This window comes from Emydura macquarii, unplaced genomic scaffold, assembly GCF_026122565.2.
Source record: "Emydura macquarii macquarii isolate MOO-44397 ecotype Brisbane River unplaced genomic scaffold, CSIRO-AGI_Emac_v2 contig_1043, whole genome shotgun sequence".
NCBI lineage: Eukaryota > Metazoa > Chordata > Testudines > Chelidae > Emydura > Emydura macquarii.
In genome coordinates this window covers 17,788,754-17,812,025 of record NW_027131180.1, presented here as the reverse complement: position 1 = coordinate 17,812,025, position 23,272 = coordinate 17,788,754, and the positions used below count along the sequence as shown (strand labels likewise).

The 23,272-nt window shown below is 44.0% G+C and overlaps 1 protein-coding gene across 1 annotated transcript in view; it reads left to right on the top strand.

Moving 5' to 3' along the window:
- Positions 1-23,035, top strand: part of BACE2 (beta-secretase 2) — a 68,268-nt gene extending 45,233 nt beyond the window's left edge. Inside the window, exons 6-9 of the mRNA XM_067545224.1 lie at positions 1,135-1,236; positions 4,178-4,327; positions 5,665-5,833; positions 16,311-23,035. Of these exons, the coding sequence (XP_067401325.1) occupies positions 1,135-1,236; positions 4,178-4,327; positions 5,665-5,833; positions 16,311-16,564 (675 nt within the window). The 3' untranslated portion in view covers positions 16,565-23,035. The remainder of the gene's footprint in view (positions 1-1,134; positions 1,237-4,177; positions 4,328-5,664; positions 5,834-16,310) is intronic.
- Positions 23,036-23,272: the final 237 nt, after the last annotated feature.

The window sequence follows — 23,272 nt, the reverse complement described above, 5'->3', positions numbered from 1 at the left end:
GTAGCTGAAAATAATAAAAATGGATGCTGTGCATATCATTTGTGTTCACTAGCTTCTTGGGTTTTTTGGGTTTTTTTTGTTTTTTTTTTAAACACATACATCTTGGCCACAAACTCCTCATCCAACTCCCTTTCCCTCAGCTCCGTACAAGCATTTCTGCACACAGGCTGAGTGAACACTGAATGGTTCGGGGTAATGCTTAGGCTCTTGGCATTTCTTTTAGCAGTGTTCAGCAATCTGCAGGACCAAGCACTACAAAGAGAAAACCAAAGTAAATCATGCTATCTTTTTATTTTAACAAGTTTTGAATTTCATTGGCACATTTCAGAGAGGCATTAAAAATATTCCAGGAAATTGATATTAATTAAATTTAAGGATTTTGAATGGTTACCGCTACTGCAATTTAAGAGTGTAAGTTCATTAAGGAAACAACCCTGTTTTCTTGGGTTTGTTTTTGTTTTTTAATATTGCTTATATTTGTTCAATTTGATAGAAAAAGCAGTTTATAGAAAAACCTACCATTTCCACGTTTTTATCATTAGTGGTCACGCAAGTATTTTGTAAAAGGCATGTCTTGTATGTATTTATATACTGTACTCATGTCTGAGAAGCTTCTTAATTTATTGGATTTTTGTCCAGTGAAGAGAGACAGATGACCATTTTGCAACCCAGATTATAATGTGACAAGACTTGAATTCACCATTCCAGTTCAGTAGTTGCTTTTGCACTTCTGCCTGGTTTCTTTTTCATACTACAGAAACGGAGATGAAGTATTTCACATTTGCACTCGTGGTGCTGACTCAGTATGACAAACAGGAGTGAGAACTAATGTTTCCCAATTACTTTTAAGTCAGGTACATAGTACTGTAGGTCATAATACATAAGGCTGCTGTAGTATGTCCAAGTTATGGCAAGTTGTATCAACTATGGGGGAAACCTTAATTCAGTCTTTCATTTGGAGTCCTCATTTTAATGCGGGCTGCCAGCTGTAGAGTACTGCCAGGTTACAAGAAGTAAAGGTTAATGATGACTGCTACAGAAAAAGAAGTCTAGTAATTGTTATGAAGCAATTTACTACATAGTTTAACCTGCATGCAGTATGTTAACTGTGTTTCTTCCTCCTTGTTCTCTTAGTATAATGCAGACAAAGCTATCGTAGACAGTGGCACCACACTCCTCCGCCTGCCCCAGAAAGTCTTCAATGCTGTTGTCGAAGCGATTGTGCACACATCTTTGGTAAGCTGAACTTGTAAAACCTGTCTTGTTCCAGCCCTTGGTTCATGGAGGAAAATATGTGTGGACATTTTAGATGTTGTCTAGCATAAGAGTTCATGAGTTCTTAACCTGGGGGTCGTGAACTGGTGTGTCTGGAGGTTTCAATCCACCCTGCCTATGTTGCTAAATGGTTGATGGCTCTTGTTGGGATTGGATCCCAGTATGGAAACAGGGATCCTAATATGGAAAAGTTTGAGAACTATTGCAGTGGTCTAATACTTGTTCTGATGCATTGAAGAACCATTGATGTAATCCCGGCTTCTCAAATTCGGGCTGGAAAATTAGTTCACTGATTCAAAAGTAAGTGTTCATAAAACTTAAAGGGCTGATTCTGCAAGCACTTCCTATCAGGCATAACACCTACTGTCATTAGAGTCTCATGGACTTCAGTGAGACTGTTTGTCTCTGTAAAGCTATTTATGGCCTGATTCTGCCACCATTATGTGTAGAAGCATCTTGCTCTGGGACTAGTCTTACTGAAATCAGGACTGCTCATAGAGGGGGAGTAGGAGTGTCAGACTCTGACTCCCGTGAGTAATGGTAGCAAGGTCATGTTTAGCATCTGCAGTATTTCAGTAGTTGTACTTTATACTGCAACACAGCGCTTTCAACATGCTTTCCTTCTGGAAGGCACTGTTTTATTGAAGTATGACATTCGCTTACACTAGCATTCTCTTAAAAAGATGGGGAAGGGAATTCTGAAATACAGCTAAAATCCAGTATTTCAGTGACCTGCATGGTCCATTTATTTGGCATAAAGCCATGCCTCCCAAAATATATTGTTTTGGAATCTAAAAATAAGGCAGGCAAGTGTAATGTAACAAACTATCATTCTGGAAATCAAAGCAAGCATTCAAAGCATGCTGTATACCAGCACACAGTATTTGTCAGATTGCAAGGTCTGTCTTCCTAGAGAAGGTTGATTGAGAAAAGGAGTGTTTTCTTTCTAGATTATTTTCCAGGTAGACAGACCAAAGGCTAAGACCTTCAAAGTGCTGAGCACTCTGTCCTGGGCCAGCTAAGCACTTAAGCATGTGGCTGGCTTCAAGCACACAACTCGTATGATTACGTGCTTGGCTGGCCCAGCAACTGTGCTTGCCACCTTGCCATATCAAGCCCTTAACACAGAGCAGCCTGTTCAATACTGGATAGCCCACAGGCAACTTTGAATTCTTTCAGATTCCTTTGTGGAAACGAGCAGGTCACCATCTCAAAACATTTCTCTGAACACTGTTGTTCTATGATGTCACCAGCTGTTTCTCTATAAAATAAGTGATCCCTGCAGAACGTGTGGGAGGAGGACTATGTCATCATTAGAGGTTTCCTTGTCCTAAAGGGTCTGAGATTGGTTCAGTGGTTAGGGTTTTAGCCTGAGACTTTTGGAAAGCTAGGCTGAATTCCTTGCTTTGTGTGTCACCTTGGGCAAGTCGCTTAATCTATTTGTGTTCTCCATGTGTAAAACAAGGATAATAGCACTTCTCTACCTCAGTGATGTTTTGAGGGAACATTGAAGATTGTGAGGTACTCAGATACTATAGTAATGGGGGCTAGATAAGAATGGATAGACAGGTAGTGCATTTAAGAAATATTGAAGTCTAAATGATTGATCGCTATATTCTGACTTCCAAGATGTAGTGGGGAGGGGCGGTTATTCCCATATTTATTTTAAGACTTAGAGAAAGTTTTAAGCCATGTTCGCAAATACATCACCATTGGAACTTGCTATGACTAATTTCTGGGGACATGGCTTCAGTTTGTTAGGAGATGCTTATTATAGTGAATATGCATAAATAAACTGCGTAAGAGACAGTTGGGTCTAGCTTTTTTGTTGGCCTAAACAGAATGTGTGGCGTAACGGCATTTGTTACAGCAAGGTACTGTGTGGTGCTTCATAAGGAAACCAGAACAGGCACAAAGTACTGCACAGAATTAAGGAAGTGTGTTAGTCTCATCTGGCACCATGTCAACATGTGTGCTTCAGGGAGTAGGACGGGATGTTTGTCTTGGGTGGGAAAGCTCTGCAAGGGTTTATTGTTTGCTCATTTAGTGCCATGGCTATATTAAGAAACTGTTGATCGATTTTATTTCAAAAGTACGTCAAGTTGCATGAGGGGTAAAGCAGGAAAAGGGACTAAAGGCCTGTTCCAAAGTCTGCTGAAGTCAGTGGAAAGGTTCCCTTTGACTTCAAAGGGCTTTGGATCATACCCTAAATTCATAGCTTGAAAGTTGCATAAAGGCAATAGTGTGTATCAGGGGAAGGGAGGAGGTTCTTTACTTTGTTAAATTGTTTGTTTTGTGTTTTAAAATGTACCTACTCCTTAACATCAGTGCTCAGTTCCAGATGTACACTAAAGTTTGGCGAGTGGGTGGGGAAGGAGCAAAGGTTAGCTATTACTTTTCCTGTTTGTAGAAGTTGCCGTAATTGCTCAGGAAGTTCATGAGTTTGACTATCCTACCCACGTATTTACTGCAGCTAGTTAAATAGTTGCTAACTATTCTGTATCTTCTGCCCTGGCTAAATTAGTTTTTTGTTCCATACACCAAATAGAGATGTTCATGTTCCACAGTCCCTTCAGAATCCTACTGCTAGCTATATTAGTCCTTATGTGTTTATGCAGCAATAAGATTTTTGAGTAAACTGTCTTAACAATAATCAGTTTGATGCTTTGGAACAGACTGAAGGGTTGATATGACCTCATTGATGGGTTATAATGTACGCAGGCTTCATACTACTTAAAACAGAAGAAGACAAACACCTCCACTGGGCTTGTGTCCATCCAGGAACTCCCCTAATTAAGGGAGAAGAGAGCATGCTTGAATACTAAAGAGAGAAAAACTATTGCTATATGCATCTGTCAAAGGATATGTAACACACGTGTATCACCTTTTTCCTCCCCGATAGATCCAAACATTCTCCTCTGGCTTCTGGACTGGTTCCCAGCTTGCATGCTGGGATAAAACTGAAACACCATGGTCTTTTTTTCCTAAACTCTCTATCTACCTGAGAGATGAAAACTCCAGCAGATCATTTCGGATCACTATCCTACCACAGGTTTGAACTTGTCCTGTTTTTTGGATTGGATCAGCCACACTACAGTGAAGTAATTTCTTACAGCAATAGAGAAGTAAAATTTATGATGACATAGTTCTTTCATCATTGAATTATATAGCTTCCTGCTCTTCCCATTTGTATAAAACTATTTTGGTGACTGCGATGATAATTAACTGTCATTGGAGTTCATATTTATAAAGATGACTGTAAGGGGTGTGTGAACTGGGCTACTTCTAGATCTGCTGAACATTTCTGATGAAATTTGAAAAATAAATTTTAAAAGGGAAAAATGTGAATGATACTTCGCAAAAACATCCCCCTGTTTTTTTGACTAACTGTGGAGCTGGGGGGGAATGTTTTCAAATTTTCAGGGAAAAAATTCCAAGAATGCTTTTGTACTCTTTTTCTGAAAAAGGAGCAGCTCTATCTACATCAGACATAATACATATTTTGCTTCAGCTGATTTTGATCTTTCCATTTTGGGGAAAAAACTGTTTTCCCCCATTGTAGTGTGAGGTGGGGCACTTCTTCCTGAAAATGCCACTCTTGGCAAAGGGCCTGTATAATCCCTTTGCCAATTTCCATAACTTGCTCAGTTTGTTTTTAAGATGCAGAATGTGTTGCCTGGCTTTTAAAAAATAATGTTCCACTTCTGCTTGAATCATAAACAAATATAATTCCTGATCGCCTTTTCGGCATTGGTGGCAAATATGAAATAAACATCAACTAACATCAGTTTCACACCCTCTTGTCTCAGGGGCTGAAACATATAAGAACACTTTACATGAAACAGAGCAAAGGCTTGAGATAAGCTTTTTCTGTATTGACCATGTAACTTGACAGTCTTTCATCCTGAGTGAGAAACAAGGTGTGGAATTGACTTTAATTTATTCATTTAGAGGCTTGAAGTGACATGAATGCTTTGTGGATCCCCTGCACCCTGATAACTCTTTTGAATATTTCTGTAATTTGAGTGCATATACCTGGCATCCCCCCCACACACACAATACAAAGTGTAAAAAGATCACTTAGATGAAAATGAAGGTGACCTTTAAGTGTCAACTAACTGAAAGTCCAAATTTAACCTATGCTCCGGGTTCTTAACTTCACTGACAATCTGCCCAGTTTTAAGTATTTTACAACACTCCTCTTGCTCTTATTTTTTCATTTCTTATGAACTCTTAAGTGCTCAAAATTAGAAATAAAAAGCTCTGGAGACACTCAGATTAAGAGCTGTGTTTATGCATGCACCCACGGTTATGAGCTAATGTCATTAATTATCTTCTAAATACTGTACGTTGCTGCTGCTTATTTTATTTATTTATTTAAATGAACAGCTTTATATTCAACCCATCCTTGGGATTGGACAGAATTTAGAATGCTACCGGTTTGGCATCTCTTCCTCCACCAGTGCCCTGGTTATTGGTGCGACAGTTATGGAGGGCTTCTACGTTATCTTTGACAGAGCTCAGAAGAGGGTGGGCTTTGCAGTAAGTCCCTGTGCAGGTAAGAGAAATATCCCTCCCCCCGGAAATATCTGCTGTTTTCAAAATTGGAGCTTCCTCAGCTGCTCTGTCAACAAGGAAGATCATTTTACAAGTTCGCAATTTTCAGGATAAGTAGTTGCTAATGTAAACTTTCTGCCATGAGCAATAAAGATGAAATCATCATAATAAGCCAGCACCGCTTCTGAATGAGTAAAAATTGTGACTTTCTGACCTTTCACCAATATTTGAAAAGATTAAGGTAGGTGAAGGTAGAAAAAGTGTGTATAATTTATTAAAGATTTTTACAGGCTTTTGATGGTCCAGAGCAAATGGTAAGGAAGTGTTATTACCAAGGGGTAAAGAGTGAAATCTTGTCATAGTCTTCAAAGAAATGTAGAAGAGTGCATCAGTAATTCCCCTGGTTGGGTTTCAGAGCCTGGGTTCAAGTATGAGTCTAACTGCATACATGGCTATTTTTAGCCTCACAGTCAGAGCCTGAATCAAATAACCCAGGCTCTGAGACTTGCTGTCATGGGTCTTTTGTAACTGTGTAGATGTACCTTAAGTGAGCCTAGCCAGCTGACTTAGTTTAGAGCAGCTTCTAAACTGCTGGGGCAGAGAGTCAAATGAACCATAACTGGCTATCTGCCAGCTTCCTCCCTCTCTGTGCCCAGTATTGTTGTCATAAATCCATAAAATGTGGCTACTTCATTCAGTTGTGATGATCTTACTTCAGAGAAAAGGGATTACACTTGCTGAATAAAAAAACAGGGTTACTTACCAGTAACTGTTGTTCTTCGAGATGTGTTGCTCATATCCATTCCATGTAGGTGAGTGCGCGCCCCGTGCACGAGCCTGCGGAAAACTTTTCTGCCCTAGCAACCCAGCGGTCGGTCTCGGCGCCCCCTGGAGTGGCGCGCGTATAGCACGGTATATAGGGTGCCACCGACCGCGCGGGTCCCCAGTCCCTTCTTTCTGCCGACTCCGACAGCGGGGACGGAGGGTGGGTTTGGAATGGATATGAGCAACACATCTCGAAGAACAACAGTTACTGGTAAGTAACCCTGTTTTCTCTCTTCGAGAGTTGCTCATATGCATTCCATGTAGGTGATTACATAGCCATACCGTTGGCGGTGGGAAGGAGTCAGTGGCGTGAAGCCCTTCTCAGCACGGCTCTGCCAACTGCTGCATCCTCTCTTGCTTGTTGCACGATGGCATAGTGAGAGGTGAAGGTATGGACCGATGACCAGGTTGCAGCTCTGCAGATATCCTGTAGGGGCACTCGTTCCAGAAAAGCCGCCGAGGTGGCTTGGGCCCTGGTGGAGTGCGCTGTAATCGGTCCTGGAAGTGGTACCTTCGCCATCTCATAACAGGTGCGGATGCAGGTGGTGATCCAGGAGGAGATGCACTGGGTGGAGACAGGTGAGCCTTTCATGCGGTCCGCCACTGCGACGAAGAGCTGCGTGGACTTCCGGAACGGCTTGGTCCGGTCTATGTAGAAGGCTAAGGCTCGCCTGACATCCAGTGAGTGCCATCTTCGCTCCTCCTCCGATCCGTGTGGTTTGGGAAAGAACACGGGGAGGAAAATATCCTGATTATAATGAAACTGGGACACCACCTTAGGTAGGAAGGCCGGGTGGGGTCTCAGTCGTACTTTATCTTTGAAAAATACTGTGTAAGGAGGGTCTGAGGTTAGGGCTCTTAGCTCGGAGACCCTCCTAGCCGATGTAATGGCTACGAGGAAGGCTACCTTCCATGATAGGACTAGAAGAGGGCATGTAGCCATAGGCTCAAAGGGGGGACCTGTGAGGATAGTGAGAACTAGGTTTAAGTCCCAGAGAGGCAAGGGGTCACGAACTTGCGGGAACAGCCTCTCTATTCCCTTGAGAAACCTGATGGACATCGGGTGGGAGAATATAGACCTCCCCTCCACTGGGCAATGGAAGGCCGAGATGGCCGCCAGATGCACCCTTAGGGAGGCCAGGGCAAGGCCCTGCATCTTTAAATGTAGGAGGTAGTCCAAGATGGCCTGGATAGTTGAGTCCAAAGGCACGATGCCCTGTGACTGTGCCCAGTAGGTGAAGCGTTTCCACTTTGCCCGGTATACCACCTGGGTTGAAGGTTTCCTGCTCCCCAGCAGGACGTTTTGGACTTGTGCGGAACAAGCCCTCTCTCCTTCCGTTAGCCATGGAGCCTCCACGCCGTCAGGTGGAGGGAGTCCAGGTCCGGGTGGAGCAGGCGACCCTGCTCCTGGGATAGGAGATCGTATCGTCTCGGGAGCGGGATCGGCGTGGCAATGGAGAGGTCGAGCAGCATACTGTACCAGTGCTGTCTCGGCCATGCCAGTGCGATCAGGATGATGTTCGCTCTGTCCCTCTTGACTTTCAAGAGCACCTTGGGGAGCAGTGGGGTCGGTGGAAACGCGTAGAGAAGTGGCCCCGACCAGTCTATCAGGAACGCGTCCGAAATGGAGTTCTGTTCTCGCCCGCGCAGGGAGCAGAATAGTGGGCATTTCGCGTTCTGTAGCGTGGCAAAGAGGTCCAGATGGGGAACTCCCCACTTGCGGAAGAGAAACGCTGTAACCTCCCCATGAAGTGACCATTCGTGGCGGGGAAAGAACGATCTGCTGAGGCGGTCTGCCTCGTCGTTCCTCACCCCTGGGAGGTGAGATGCCACCAAGTGGAAGTCGTTTCTCACCGCGAGGTCCCATAGCTGTAGCGCCTCGCGACACAGGGTCGAGGAGCGCGCCCCGCCTTGTCTGTTGATGTAAAACATCGTGGCGGTGTTGTCCGTAAGGACTTGTATCACCCGCCCCCTGAGAAAGCGGAGAAAAACCTTGCAAGCGAGAAGGACTGCTCGGAGTTCCCGAATGTTTATATGGAGCAGTCTGTCTTGCAGCGACCACTGACCTTGGGTACTCAGGTTGTGTGTAATGTGCGCCCCCCACCCGATATCGGAGGCATCTGTGATTAGAGTTACAGAGGGAACCAGGTCTGCGAAGGGGACTCCTTCCATTACTTGTCTCTGGTCCGTCCACCAGTTCAGGGACGCTAAGACCTGGGGTGGGACGGTGACTACCCTGCCCAAAGAGTGTCTGGCTGGGGCATATACTGATGCTAACCAGCCCTGCAGAGGCCTGAGTCTGAGGCGAGCCAGCCTGACCACGTATGTGCATGCCGCCATGTGCCCCAACAGCTGCAGGCAGCGTCTGGCTGTTGTTGTGGGGAACGTCTGTAGCTCGCGTATGATGGCGGTCATGGCTTGGAAACGAGGTAGTGGGAGGAAGGCCCTGGCCTGTACTGCGTCCAGAGTGGCCCCAATAAATTCTATGCGCTGGACTGGGGTCAGTGTGGATTTCTGCTCGTTTATGAGCAGCCCCAGTCTGTTGCACGTCTCGCACGTTAGGACTAAACTGTTTGCCACATGGAGTCTGGATCTTCCCCGAAGTAACCAATCGTCCAAGTAGGGGAAGATCTGGACCCCTTTGCGCCTCAGGTAGGCCGCCACCACCGCTATACACTTGGTGAAGACCCGGGGCGCTGAAGAGAGGCCAAAGGGGAGGGCCGTGAACTGGTAGTGGCCACCAGCTACCATGAACCGTAGGAAACGTCTGTGGCCAGGGAGGATAGACACGTGGAAATATGCGTCTTTCAAGTCGAGAGCGGCATACCAATCTCCAGGATCCAATGTGGGGATGATGGAGGCTAGGGAGACCATGTGGAACTTTAGCCGCCTGATGAACCTGTTGAGGCGGCGGAGGTCCAGAATGGGCCGGAGGCCTCCCTTTGCCTTGGGAATAAGGAAATATCGGGAGTAAAACCCCATGCCCCTTTCCATAGGTGGGACTTCCTCTACTGCCCCTAGGCGGAGCAGGGAGCGGACCTCCTGAAGGAGGAGTTGCTCGTGAGAGGGGTCCCTGAAGAGGGACGGGGTAGGGGGAGAGTCCGGTGGGAAAGCCGAGAGCTGTAAGGCGTTACCCCTCTGCACCACGCTTAACACCCAGCGGTCTGAGGTTATGCCTCGCCACTCTCGGAGGAAGGGGCGAAGTCTGTCTTTGAAGGGTAGGGTGAGATCCTGGTCGACCCTCGGGGTCGTTAGAATGGCAGAATTGCCACTCCCGAGCGTCCCATCAAAAAGGGCGCTTGCCATTCTTGCGCGGCCCGGATTGGGGGCCCTTGGCAGGCCCGGGGCGGTTCTGGCGGTTGTTCTGCCGGAAACGGTCCCCTGTTCTTCTGGGCTGGGTCTGGTGGGGGGGTAGCCTAGGAGCGGGCTGCTGCTGTTGTTGTCTCTGGGGCTGCTGTCTGCCCTGGCGCCTCGCAGTCTGCGGTACGTAAAGCCCCAAGGATCGCAGAGTGGCGCGAGAATCCTTTAGGGCGTGCAGCTTATCATCTGTCTTGGCGGAGAACAGGCCTGTACCGTCAAAGGGCAGATCTTGAATGGCCTGTTGCGCCTCCGTGGAGAGGCCAGATGACTGTAGCCAGGACGACCGGCGCATCACAATGCCGGACGCCATGGCCCTACCCGCCGCGTCGGTCGCGTCACTGGCCGACTGGATAGTAGCTCCCCCTACAGTTGACCCTTCCTGGAGGACGGTGGTGAAGTCCTGTGCTAGATCTGGAGGAAGGGCCGACGTAAATCTCTGGAGTGAGGCCCAGAGATTCAAATTATAGCGCCCCAACAGAGCTTGGTGGTTTGCTATGCGGAGCTGAAGGGCCGCGGTGGAGTATACCTTTCTCCCAAAAAGGTCTAGCTTCTTAAAGTCTTTATTTTTGGGAGTGTTGGCCTGGGCACCTTGACGCTCCCTCTGATTGACAGCGTCCACCACTAAGGTACCGGGGGCTGGGTGGTTGTACAAGTACTCAAACCCCTGCTGCGGCACATAGTATTTACGCTCCGCGGTCTTAGAAGTTGGAGCTACCGAGGCAGGGGTCTCCCATATGGGTTTCACCCGTTTGAGTACCTGGTCATGAACCGGGAGTGCCACCCTAGAGGGGCCCGCAGAGGCTGGCATACCAAATATGGGGTCCTCCTCCTCCGAGAGCTCCTTGAGATCTATGTTAAGGTTCTCCGCTAGCCGCTTAAGGAGCTCCTGATGAGCCTTAAAATCAGGCAAAAGGGTCCTCTGGTCCCTAGATGTTGTATCGGGTGGGGAGGAGGAGGAGGACTGTAACAACGGGCCTGTAGAGGGCCCTTCCAGAGGATCAGACTCGTAGTCCGACGAATGATCCCCATCTTGGGGGCGCTCCTCCTGCTGTCCACCCTGTGGTGGGGGGTGGCTGAGGTTTGGAGGAGGAGGGGAGTGACCCTGTGCCTTGGATTGTCTGAGGGGGCCAGGGTCCCCAATAAGGCCACTGCCAAGGGCCTTGCCCCCACGCCGGTACCGGGCCCGGTGCCGGGTACGTAGGCGCAGATGGATGAGCCGGGCTGGGAGATCTGCGACTCCTCTTGCGATGCCCTTGGCTGTGGGATCTAGAAGAGCGGTGGTGGCGCCTGCTGCGTCGAGGAGACGAGCTGGACGAGGAGGAGTACCTCCGCGATTTATAACGGCGCTTGGCGTGGGCCTTAGGGCTTCTTGAGCGCCGCTCCCCCGTGGAAAGGTGCGGTACCGTAGAGGCGTCCGGTGCCGAGGCGTCCGGTACCGAGGGTCGCTTAGGGGTGCGGGAACGAGATTTAGAGCGTTCCCGGTGCCGATGGCTGTACGCCGGGCTACGAGAGCGGCCCCGTGTGGTTTGATGGTACCGGCTCCCTTGCGGTACCGAGCCCCCAGAGTGCCTCTGATGCTCCGCGTCTTGTCTCGGTGCCGCACGCCGCGCCGGGGAGGGAGCTGGCGACCTCGATCTGGTCCGGTACCGTATGGTATCGGTCGGTACCGGGGATCGGGAGGTGTGGTAGGGGCGAGATGCCTGCCCTGACGCCTTCGAACGTACCGGGCTAGCAGAGCGCCGGTACCGTTCTTGAGTCCTCGGTGCCCTTGAAGCTGGGGCGTCGTGTGAGGAATGGCGGGATGGGCTTGGAGTGCGGGTGGGCGAGCGAGCCCGGCGTGGTGTGCCCCGCTGCCCCTCTAGATGTAATGCCGGGGATCGAGACCGGTGCCGTGGCTGGGGCGCCGGGATCCGCACCGGACTGCGTTCCGATAACCGGGAACGCTCAGCCGCACGTCTCGGCACCGGGGCTGGTGAAGAGCGGTGCCGAGAGCCCGAAGACGAACAGGAGCGGTGCCGTGTCTCCGACGTCCGGGACTTATCCCGCCTTGTTGAGCGGCGCCGGGGCTCCGAAGGTCCCACCTCGGTTACGGAGCTTTCCCGGGAACTTCCCGAACAGCTATGGTGCCGTTCTTTGGGAGGGCTCAACGACTCGCGGTCGGAGCTGGGGGGGGAGGATGTTGCTCTCCCTCTCCCCGACCGTCTGGGGGGAGACACCGAGTCCCGTCTCGACCTCCCACCGGAGTAGCCCAGCACGGGCTTACCCCGAGACGCTATCCCCGATGCCCTCGGCCGAGGGGGGGATGGAGGCGTGGGCAGGGCCATGAGGGCTCGTGCCGCTGTGAACGCCTCCGGCGTCGACGGCCCTTGTAGAGGCGTTCCCCCACCCCTCGGGGTCGGGGGAGGCTCTCTACGAGGAGATGCCGGTGCCGGGACAGATTCAACGGCACGTGGCTGGGGCATCTCCTGTATCACTCCCTGCTGTACCGGTCGCAGGGAGGAGTCCATAGGTGCGGCCGCTGGCCGTTTCTTTTCTTCGGTACCGGTTTAGACGGTACCGATGGTGTTTGTGTCGGTACCGGTGGTGCGCTCCGGAACGACGAGACGCTCGGTGCCGTGGGTGATCTGGACGGCTCGGAGTCAGGACGAAGTGCCGTCTCCATCAAGATCGCCCGGAGGCGAGCGTCTCTGTCCTTTTGAGTCCGCGGCTTGAAAGCCTTACATATGCGGCACTTGTCCTTGCGGTGTTGTTCTCCAAGGCACCGAAGGCAGCGGTCATGGGGGTCGCTGACGGAGAACAGCTTACCGCAAGCCGCACAAGGTTTAAACCCGGTGGAGCCAGGCATGGCTCCTAAGGGAGCCCCTTAGGGGCTAACTATATACACTATCTTATTTACTACACTAACTATATACTATAAAAACAATAAAGAACTTATATACAATACTAAGCAGGTTGCTACTTGCTGATAAAGGCAAGGGGCAGACGTTCCACTGACCGTCACGGGCGGAAAGAAGGAACTGGGGACCCGCGCGGTCGGTGGCGCCCTATATACCGCGCTATACGCGCGCCACTCCAGGGGGCGCCGAGACCGACCGCTGGGTTGCTAGGGCAGAAAAGTTTTCCGCAGGCTCGTGCACGGGGCGCGCACTCACCTACATGGAATGCATATGAGCAACTCTCGAAGAGAGAATGTACATTAACAAGGGTATAAACTGATCACCAGCTGGTGCCAGGAAGAATTCATCTCTCACCCAACCTCCCCAGCTCTGTGGTAGATTATCACACGATTGTCCGTGTTTATTATCAGAACTTGCTTTCTTCAGAAATCATGTCTGAGGCAGGCTGTTGTATTGATATGGCAATTCATACGTACGCTGGCCAGATACAACAGTTGCTCTGAATTCACTTCTTGACAGCTTCCATATTACGGATGTACAAGTGGTCTGATAAAATAATTTTTCATGGAAAAAACGTGACTCTGCATAATAAACAGTCAGCATGGTGTACAGAGATTAAGCAACGTAACTGGCTTCCCATAGGGGCCGAACCATGACTTCCATAACAACTTTATTGCTGTATTTTAGCTGTCAAGAAGTGTGGTATCTGGGGTTTTCTTTGTTTGTTCGTCTGGTGAAAGATCTGACAACTCCTCCCTTCAGTGGAGGATCTAGACAGGTTTTGCTAAAGTGCCCCCTGAAAGAAACCCAGGCAGACAGAATTTGTCATCTTGTTATTTCTAAGGTACAAAACAAATAAGGGGGGGAATTAAATAAAATAAAACAACCCACACACACGGATAACCACAACTTTTTAGACATTTTTTTATATCTCCATAAAGAAACAAAAAAAGGGATGCATGCTTTCTTCCACATTAGCAGGTCATAGTTTTAAGCATAACTATAGTTTTTGACCTAATCTATGTAGATGTGAGTGCTATTTTCAGCCAAGCACTGTCTTATAATTTGGCAAGTCTGTCTTTATGTAGGTAAAATAATTTACATATAAATATTTTTGTAGAAATGAAGTTTAAAAGCAGAGGCCCTGTCTAAGCAACATGTAAATCTCACGTATTTGACTACAGAGGTAATTTTAAGCTGTTTTGAGGATGTCTTTTAAAATGCAGTCAATACGAACTCCAGGTCTTAGCTGCCCAAAGTGAACTAGAAAATATTCATCCTTCATAAGCCACAGACCCTCGGCTATGAAACACACTGCATGTTTCAGTTGCTCTGGGCAACCCACCTCTCTGTTCTGCCTTTACAAAACAAATAGCACTACGAACTAGTCGGGAAACTCTGTTCTTCATGGTTATTTTGACAATACTGGACAATATAACACTCTTCAGCAAACATTTGTTTAACATATAAGAGTTAACAGCCTGGGGAAGTAATGAAATGGGTCATGCAATCTCTCTGATGTTGCCAAGATGTCTGACTGTTCAAAATGAAGCTGCTAAGGGAATCTTCCTTGCTCACTACTCTGACCATATCACCCCAGTGTTCTGAATCATTTCACTGGATCCCCCAGCTCCACCACATGAGGGTCAAGATTCTCTTCACAATCACGGTCCTTCACAACTCTGCCTCTCCCTACTTATCCCCTCTTGTCTCTGATTGTGTTATCCATCTCCTCTGCTAAAATGCCAGCCTGAGTTCCTGCACTTCATCAGCATCTTGTAAACATCTCTGTGCGTTCCTCTCTGCTGCCCCTTATGCATGGAACACCTTCCCTTCAATTAATTCATAAATCCGTCCTCAAGATCACCTCCCCTGTGACACCTACAAATGAATCAGCCAACCAACAATGAAATGACTAGGTGATACAGTGGTTCAGGATAACTTTTTTCCCTAAAGAACTCAGACTATTTGGAATCATTGAGAATCATTCTGATAGTGCAATACCGCAGCATAAGAGTGTGGTGTTGTCTCCTCCTGGCACTTGTAAAGCTGACAATGCAGCCTTCCGACAGCACTGAGGCCATTATTGGAAATGCAAATCATTTTGTACTCTTTGGCCTTTGTATCTTCTTGTTTGTTGTAAATCTGCACCCATTCAAGCAGAATTCAAAAGTAAATAATACTTTAAATTGGCATGTGTTAGAGTTGTGAAAGTGCTTTTCAAGGGAAACCTGTTGTTGTACATTTCTGCAGAAATGTACAATATGTCCCACTTGCCAGGTCTGGGGAGGATGGTGTGACAGCATTCCACACAATTCAATTCAAGCTTTCATTTAAAAAAATCAACTCTTTAAGGTCCACAATGTCTTTAGGCCAATTCTGGGTTTTCTGTGGATGCATACATTCTGGGACTTTGCAGATACTAGAGAAAATAACAATTGCATGGAGTTGGCCAACAGAGCCCCAAATTATGGGCAGACTTGCTCAGACTTCTGAAGGTTTTTCTGCCTGTTCCACGGCTTTCAAAGACTTTTTTGTTAAAAGTAAAAATCTTTTTGGGGCATGGTTTTCAGATGCAAAGAAGCTGTCAGCAAAAACTTATGATGCATTCTAGACTGTCTCTAATGAAGCCGGTATTGGCCAGAGCACACCAAGTGTGCTTTTTAAAAAATGTTACCTACTGGGTGAACATACCTCACCCCCCACAGAGCACAATGGGGTGTGTGATGGGATTTCAGTAGTAACTGAAATTTTGATGTTTCTTGTTAAGTTTCATCTATGGGGCCATTCTATTTCTCACTGATATTGGACCTGGAGTGGGCCTTATATATCTATGCACTTGTATGGACTCCTTCCTTGTTACTGTAGTATCTAGGCACCTTATGTTTAGAACCCAATTATATAAATCCTTAGTGTGGGAATTTTTCCTTGTACTTGTGAGAGGGGATGAAAACAGGGGATGAAAACAATCTGTATCTTTTCCCTTTCATTTATAATGTTTTGAATTTTACTTTTACTTTTCCCTTTTTCTTTTCAACATATTCTTTGCGGGCGGGTGGTGGTGGGTTTTCTATTCTTTGTCATGTAGAACTAGTAAGAAAGGATAGAAAAGCACAGGTTTTTAGCATGCAGTGTTGAAATCAGGTTAATATGTATTAGGGTTTTTTCCACAGCTGTTCCTTGTCTTTTTAAAAAATGTATATACAGCATAACTCTTATCCAAAAACTGTGTGAAGAACAGAGAGCTACTGCAGTTATTCCAAATATCTAAAAGTACAGAACTATTTGACTGTGCTATTGTAGGTTTTTTTAAATCTTGCTAAGAAAAGTAATCTCTTCCCTTCCTCTGGTGTTGACTGCTTTTAGATAATATTTCTTCTTTTTGTAATTTCTCAGAGGTTGGTGGCTCTCCGGTATCTGAGATTGAAGGCCCTTTTACAACAGCAGATATAGCAAGCAACTGTGTCTCCACAATGTCCTTCCATGAACCAATGTTGTGGATTGTCTCCTATGCTCTCATGAGCTTGTGTGGCATCATCCTCCTTGTCTTGATCATCTTACTGCTTCTTCCACCTCGCTGTCAGCATCACTACACTGACAATGATGTAGTCAATGATGAGTCATCCTTAGTGCATCATCGATGGAAATGAGGAACTTGATCAAAGTTAAGGAACCTTGGATTCTCTTAACACAATTAAGGATAAAGCTTCCAACCATGGAAAGGAAGCCAAGGCCTTATTCCTTATACATTAGTCACAAATCACTGTTCTATTGCTGGATACTCTCCAGGCATATTGCACCATAACTTTTAAGCTTTATTTTCTAATACTGATTCTGAACCAAAACATTATAACCACTCTCAGGTGCTACCTTATTGGTTCTGCTCCCCAATAGCACAGCTGAACCTTTAAGATCTCAGTAGTGCTTTCCCCACCCTCCCCCCCCAAACATTGTGACGTTCTTCCAACAGATGAACGAAGTTGCTCGTCTCTTCTTCACAAGAAGAAAAGAACTGTCAAGTTTCTAACATTAATTAAGCCTTGAATGTAGAAAAAGAAAAAAGATCATAAGTTTTATTGATTTTTCTTATTAATCACATTAAAGAAATACTATTTTCTGTTTACATCAATTCATTTTGAAACAGCACTCCTCCTAGTGCGAGGAAGGGGGGAAAGGTGAGTGTTGCACAACAGATGGCAGCGAGTCTGATCAAGAAGAAATTGATTTTATTTTCCAAGAAATTAAACTTCTGCTGTCATTTGAGTGGGTCTGTCTTCATAGGTCGTCCATCCTAAATAGATTGAAGAGGAAAAATGGGAAACCAAAACTACTCAGCCTTAGTGTAAAACAAAACTACCTCTGTTAACTTATAAGGATACTTACTGTTGGTAAGTGTGGTGCACATAGAACTGCTCTTAAACCACAAGAAATCCCTTACCACAAAATGCAGCTCCTTGACTCCCAAATAGTTATTGCTTAACCTTCCTTTCATAAAACAGTTTTTCACTTAAACATGTTAAGGTATGTCAGCTTAGCTCTGGCATGTCCTCCTTGGTGAAAAATATATTGACACTGAGTGGTGGGAACCCTGTGTAAGAGACTGAAAACTACTAGTCCAATAATCCTAAAAAAGAATATTAAAAATAAAAAAAACACTTTGGGCCAGATTATCTCAATTGTACAAGTATAAATCTGGAGTTTAACAGAGATCAGAATGTGGCCCTTTCTTTAAATATTGATAAGTATTTTCTTATAACTAGTAAGCCAGAGCTGAAGGAGCTCAACCTTGGTTTCCTTCCTAAAGTTCTTGCACAGTCAATGGGGGCAGGAGGAGGAACAATGCTAGACTCAGAAATTGTTATAATTACACTTTTTAAACACTTACATTTTGTGTCCTGACTAAATGTGCCTCTTAAGGGGTTTTATTATACTTTCAGATTACCGGGTTAGCTGAGGAAAATAGCTGGAGTTTGTTCTTACATCTGAAAATGCTTTTCTTGGAACTAGGAGTTGGAAATTTCTGCGTTTTGTTTCCTCCCTTCCTCCCCACCCCTCCCAGCCTTTATCAAAAACTATACTAAGAAATGTAAAAAAAATTTTGCATAGCGCGAATGATAAAAAAGTGTTACAATTAGGCTTATTTTCATGGATTTTTATCCCTATGATATTTATCATTCTAAATCCACCCAACTTCTCTTTTTATATTGTTGAAAACAAAAGACTATTTTTATTTTGTCAGTTCTAATATGAAGATGACTAAAATCATGCTAAGATAGCTGTATCTTTGTTTCCTCATGTGAGCTGGGTGACTGAGTTTCTTTCACATATCATGGCATTTTTGTTCCAGAGTGTACTTTTTAGATTAAGCTTAGGGTTTTTTTCTTCGCACAAAAGGAGAAAAAAAATGTCATGCACCTGACTCTCCAAAGTGCTGAGCTCCCACAGCTCCTATTGATTTCAACTGGCATGGTGGGTGCTCAGCACTTTTTTGAAAATCAGGCCCTGCACTTCTTTATAATTGAAGGTTCATAATGTTGAAACAAATTTTCATCAGGAGCATTGAGTTTAAACATAAAAGAAAGTTCCTTTTTAAGTTTTCCCCCAAAGTTTCTGCTTTGGAAAGAATGGAGTTTCTAATTCTTCAATCCAGCACCATTTAGTCCACCTGGATTTGGTTTGGCACATAGGAATGTGATTGAAATTTAATGCCTTTTTGTTTTCTGTTACAAGAATATATCTAATACTCTTTTCGTACTTTATTTTAAATTAAAATAATTTCTGACTTTTTGTACAGAATCTGGACTAACAGTGCAGGGGAGAAGAGACCATCTTTATTGCTTTTGATGTATGTGGGGTGGAGAGACCGCATACCCTTAACATATTTTCACTTTAGCTTTCTGATTACTGAGAAGGATCTTAGGAAGCACATAACTGAACAAAATTCTTGCTATACTTTGTATCGACAAGTTAGATTTCTCCATAGTAGTTCAGTAAAGTATTTTAATGCACTGTATTTCATATAGATCTCCTTCAGTTTATTGTTTCATGTTAAATATCATCAATCAAGACATTTTAATAGAAATACTTGAATTATATAAGCAATAATCCAGTAACAGAAATTAAATAGATGGTAATACAGTGTGAGTTTTCATGGCATCCCTTGCCACTAAAAATTTGGCTTACAGTAAAAATTCAGTTAGTTACATCCGCTGGCAGCACAAACTTCATCTCAGCTAGTAAATTGATACTTACAGTGACAGATATTCAGGTGGGTATTGCTTTGTTGCTCTGGCAACAGGAAGAGCAATGGGAACTCTTATAGGGTTCAATTGTTAGCCAGCAGCACATTAAGAAAAATAATGCACTTGAGCATTTTTCTATGAAAGATGAAGCTCAATGATAGCCTAAAATCCTATGAAGTGTTTCTTATTTGGGAGGATTTTTTTTTCAATTCAGAAATAGTGCTATAAGGTATTTGATAAACCTGTTAATTTATTTCAGGGATATTCATAGATTAAACCAGGCCTTCAAAAACAAGGTTATAGGGAAAAATAGATATTGATTTCCCAAACAATTTGTCACTTTTAAAACAATAAACAAATATACCCTAAGTGATGAAGTAATAGACAAATATTCCCCAATGCTAATGTAACCATAGTAGCTTCAGATGCAATGCATTTCCAATTTTAACATTACAGTATTTACCAGGCAAATGTGGGAAAATCATAGGTCATTGCATACAGCTTCTTTAGTCATTAATAAAATGTAGCTGATTCCTAATGAAATAGATGTGTGATTGATTTCATTTCATGCTGGAATTCAAGGTGAAGCAAGGGAAAACAACAATTTTGTCTTCACTGTTCTGTTGCTCTGTGTTCATTTTAAGGAATTTTATTTTGGGCTACCTTGCTCAGCTCAGGCAGTGAAGAGAACAGATAAATATGACTTTGCAAGCATTTTTTCCATATATTGTAATGAAAAGTTGAGCTGAATATTACTATTAATTAAACAACCTACACTTAGTATCCTTCTGCTATATTAAACTTGCTTACATCACACTGATATATCAGTCATTAACATTCTAGTTCTGAACTTTGTCCTTATGCAGGTTAATTGCAGACTCCATACAGATATTCTTAATTCTGAGTATTTTTAAGGAAGAAACATTAACCTCTAAACAATAGTCTGATTTTATTAGCTTAAAGCAAGTAATTGTATAGAATCCTAAAGTGTTATCTCATAAAACTGGAAGTCTTTCTTGGTATTGATTGCGGGGTAGATCATTTTGGTAGTAGATAGTTTGTATTGTCTGTGTATGGATATCCCTGGACAATTATCCCACTCACATAGCATCTTTACGTACGATTTGCTAAATACAAGAGATTAGATTCTGTGGCTCTGAGGTAATCCAGAATGATTGTGCCATAGAAGTGATTTTTTTACTTCTTTAATGGTTCCAGGACTACTCTTTCAATTCTGACATCAAATATGACAGCATGAAGAACTTGGAAGGGTAACTTGTGGAAGTGATATGAAAGTAAATGAAATTATATGTAAAAAGGAAAAGCAAGCTGCCCTGAATTGTAATCATTTGATTTGTTTCTATTCTAAAAACAGTTTAAAATGTACAAAATTGGCATTCTTTAAATGATTTTCAGGTACAATTTACCAAAATATTACAATTTATTGTAGCCTAGTATATGGCTCATATAGGTTCAAGCTATGTCAGTCTCTACTTCCTGACTGTTACAAACACTGGTTTTATTACCATTTAAATTGTTGCTGCTGGTTGATGTGCTAAGCCAGTTGGGAGGAAGGTTGTATCCTGTTACCCATCTCTTGAGTTGTTCAGAGTGTCTTACCTGGAAGTGCTTGCTTCAAATCTAGGCTTGGCTGGTAATGGTCCCAAGTTTTACTCCTGCCTAATGGATCTTCAGTGATTTATGTCATCTATCTGAAATTAATCAATGGTTTTAGCTCGGCTTATAGAGGAGAAGGAGCCATATTGAAAAAACCTCTGTTGCAACTGGCGCTAACAGGCAGAGAAGCTAAGGATTAGTTGAAATGGATTAGTTTTGTAAAATAGTATGAGAAGTGACTGTACTCTGTCCCTACTAAAAGATGGATAATGGCTGAGGCACATTGCCAGAGCAGAATAGAAAAGCTTGCATTGCTGCTGCTCTTGCTGTATCTCTGCTGTGGATACTTAGATCTTAGTTCACGATCTGGCATCTTTTGTGAGAATTCATTTGTAGGTATGTTTTTGAAAATAAGACTATCCTAAAGTGCCTATTCATGTTGTTGAGAATTATGCATCCACTCTGGTGAAGAACAAGTGTAACAATTCCTAACTGGAATCTCAAAGCATCAACTAAGTAATTATTCCATTATGTAATGATTGCAGATAACCTTGTTTTTCAGGCAAATGAAACTAGGTTATTTTTTTTTTAAAGGTCTACATTAGTTACTACTTGCATAGCTTCACAAATATTTTAATTTTTTTTTCTTTTCATTGTTCATTCAGCTGGGTTGGGTCTCAGATGATAGGCTGTTTAAAGAGTTTATATTCTGACCAAAAAAAAAAATTCCAGACAGGATAGCTTTCCAGCCAACAAAAGGTTAAATATAAAAAGTAACTCTAACTTTCCAAATGAAAATAGCCTTCAATTAAATGCTGAATGTCTTATTTAAAATTTAGTGATCATTGTCATCACAATATAACTGTATACTTGACTCCAGTTTGTAAGTTATGAGCAAAATAGTAAGATAAACTTCTGACACAACTTATTCTTTCTCTTTTAGAATAGAACTGAACAGATGACCAACAAATTAAATTATGGCCGTGGTCTGACTAATAAATAAGAATAACTAAAAATAATGTTTCTTAACTTTAGTGCCAAAATATTATCTACATGTATATCTCCTCTCTCACCGCTTGGGAAATGTCTGGGGTGGGGCATGGGACAGGAGGAATAAATTCTAAAGGAGGTGACATCAGGGAATAATTGCAAGAAGAGTCAGCAAGTCAGGACCAACCCTTAAGCAGATTGCCTTTGGGGTCTGAGTGTAAAAGGCCTCATGTCTTTGGTCCTAATGCTATCACACAATCATAACTGGACATGCTACTTCCCCTAGGCTCTTCTTGCCACCTCAGGAGCCCCCTACTTCTCTTGTTGAATAATGTGGTCCTCTCTGATTTCACAAGAGTGGGGGAAGGAAAAAGGGAGGTGGTACAGCTTGGCAAAGCATCTGATCCAACCCTCGTTCAAGTCAATGGAAAGATTCCTACTGATTTTAATGGGTTGGATTGGTCCCAAATGTCATGGGCAAGCAGAATATGGAAATACCCTTGTCTTAGGAAACTAGATGGAGCCCTAAATGGCAATTCTCTGAGCCCTAAGGATTCTGCAATAAGTCTATGTTTTTTCCTGTGCAGTCAATGGTGGATTAAGAGTTAGTTTTTTTTTTATTATTGGAGCTGAGCCTGCAACAGTGATATGGTCCTTGGTACCATGCCAAAAGAAGTCATGAGAGTGGAAAATGACTCTAATTGAATTTAATTTAAAAACAATTTTGACAATTCCTGGTCAGCACCAAGACATGTTACCCTAATGCCTCACCTGAAGAGTGTATTACTGGCCAAAAGAGAGTGAGTGTGAGTAATAATAAGAATTTGAGTTCTGAAATGTGTCTCATCTGGAAGGGAAAACATAAATGAGCAAATCATGTTTTAAGTTGTCTTGCTACTTAAGAGAGAGCCATGTATAAACTTCGAAAACTCTAACACTGTATATATTTAGTGCCACATGATATACTGGATGGAAATTTTACTTAAGGAAATAATTCAATTTATTGGAGAAATTTCTCCACCTGAGAACTCAATTTTATTTTTAATGGTTCAGAGTCAAAAGATGGGGTCAAAATCTTGAGAAAGGGGGATGCTACATTTGTAAAGCCAGACTTCAGCTGCTGTACAATGTTGTTCCCAATTACTGCTAAACATTGTTACTGAATTTTCTAAAGGTTGGTATTTTTGTATCTTTCAAGTTCCACTGTTCTCTGATGTACACTATGTAAACATTAAAATTTCTGCTTGTTTAAATAAAGGATAACTATTCTAACCTGTTCAGTGTGTCTTTTAAATCAGGTTGTATTTTGCTTCCTGGTCACACTAGTGTTCAGTATCCAAACAAATTGTTTCCAGTGCAATGAAATTCAGGATACTTTTGACCAAATGTAAGATCCGCAACATAGCTTCAGCTGTAAATTTGAGCAGAACTTATCTATAAGAGATTGAAAGTTAAAACCTGCAACGGGCTGAATGCTTTAGGTGAGGGAGATTTTCACACTCCTACTCA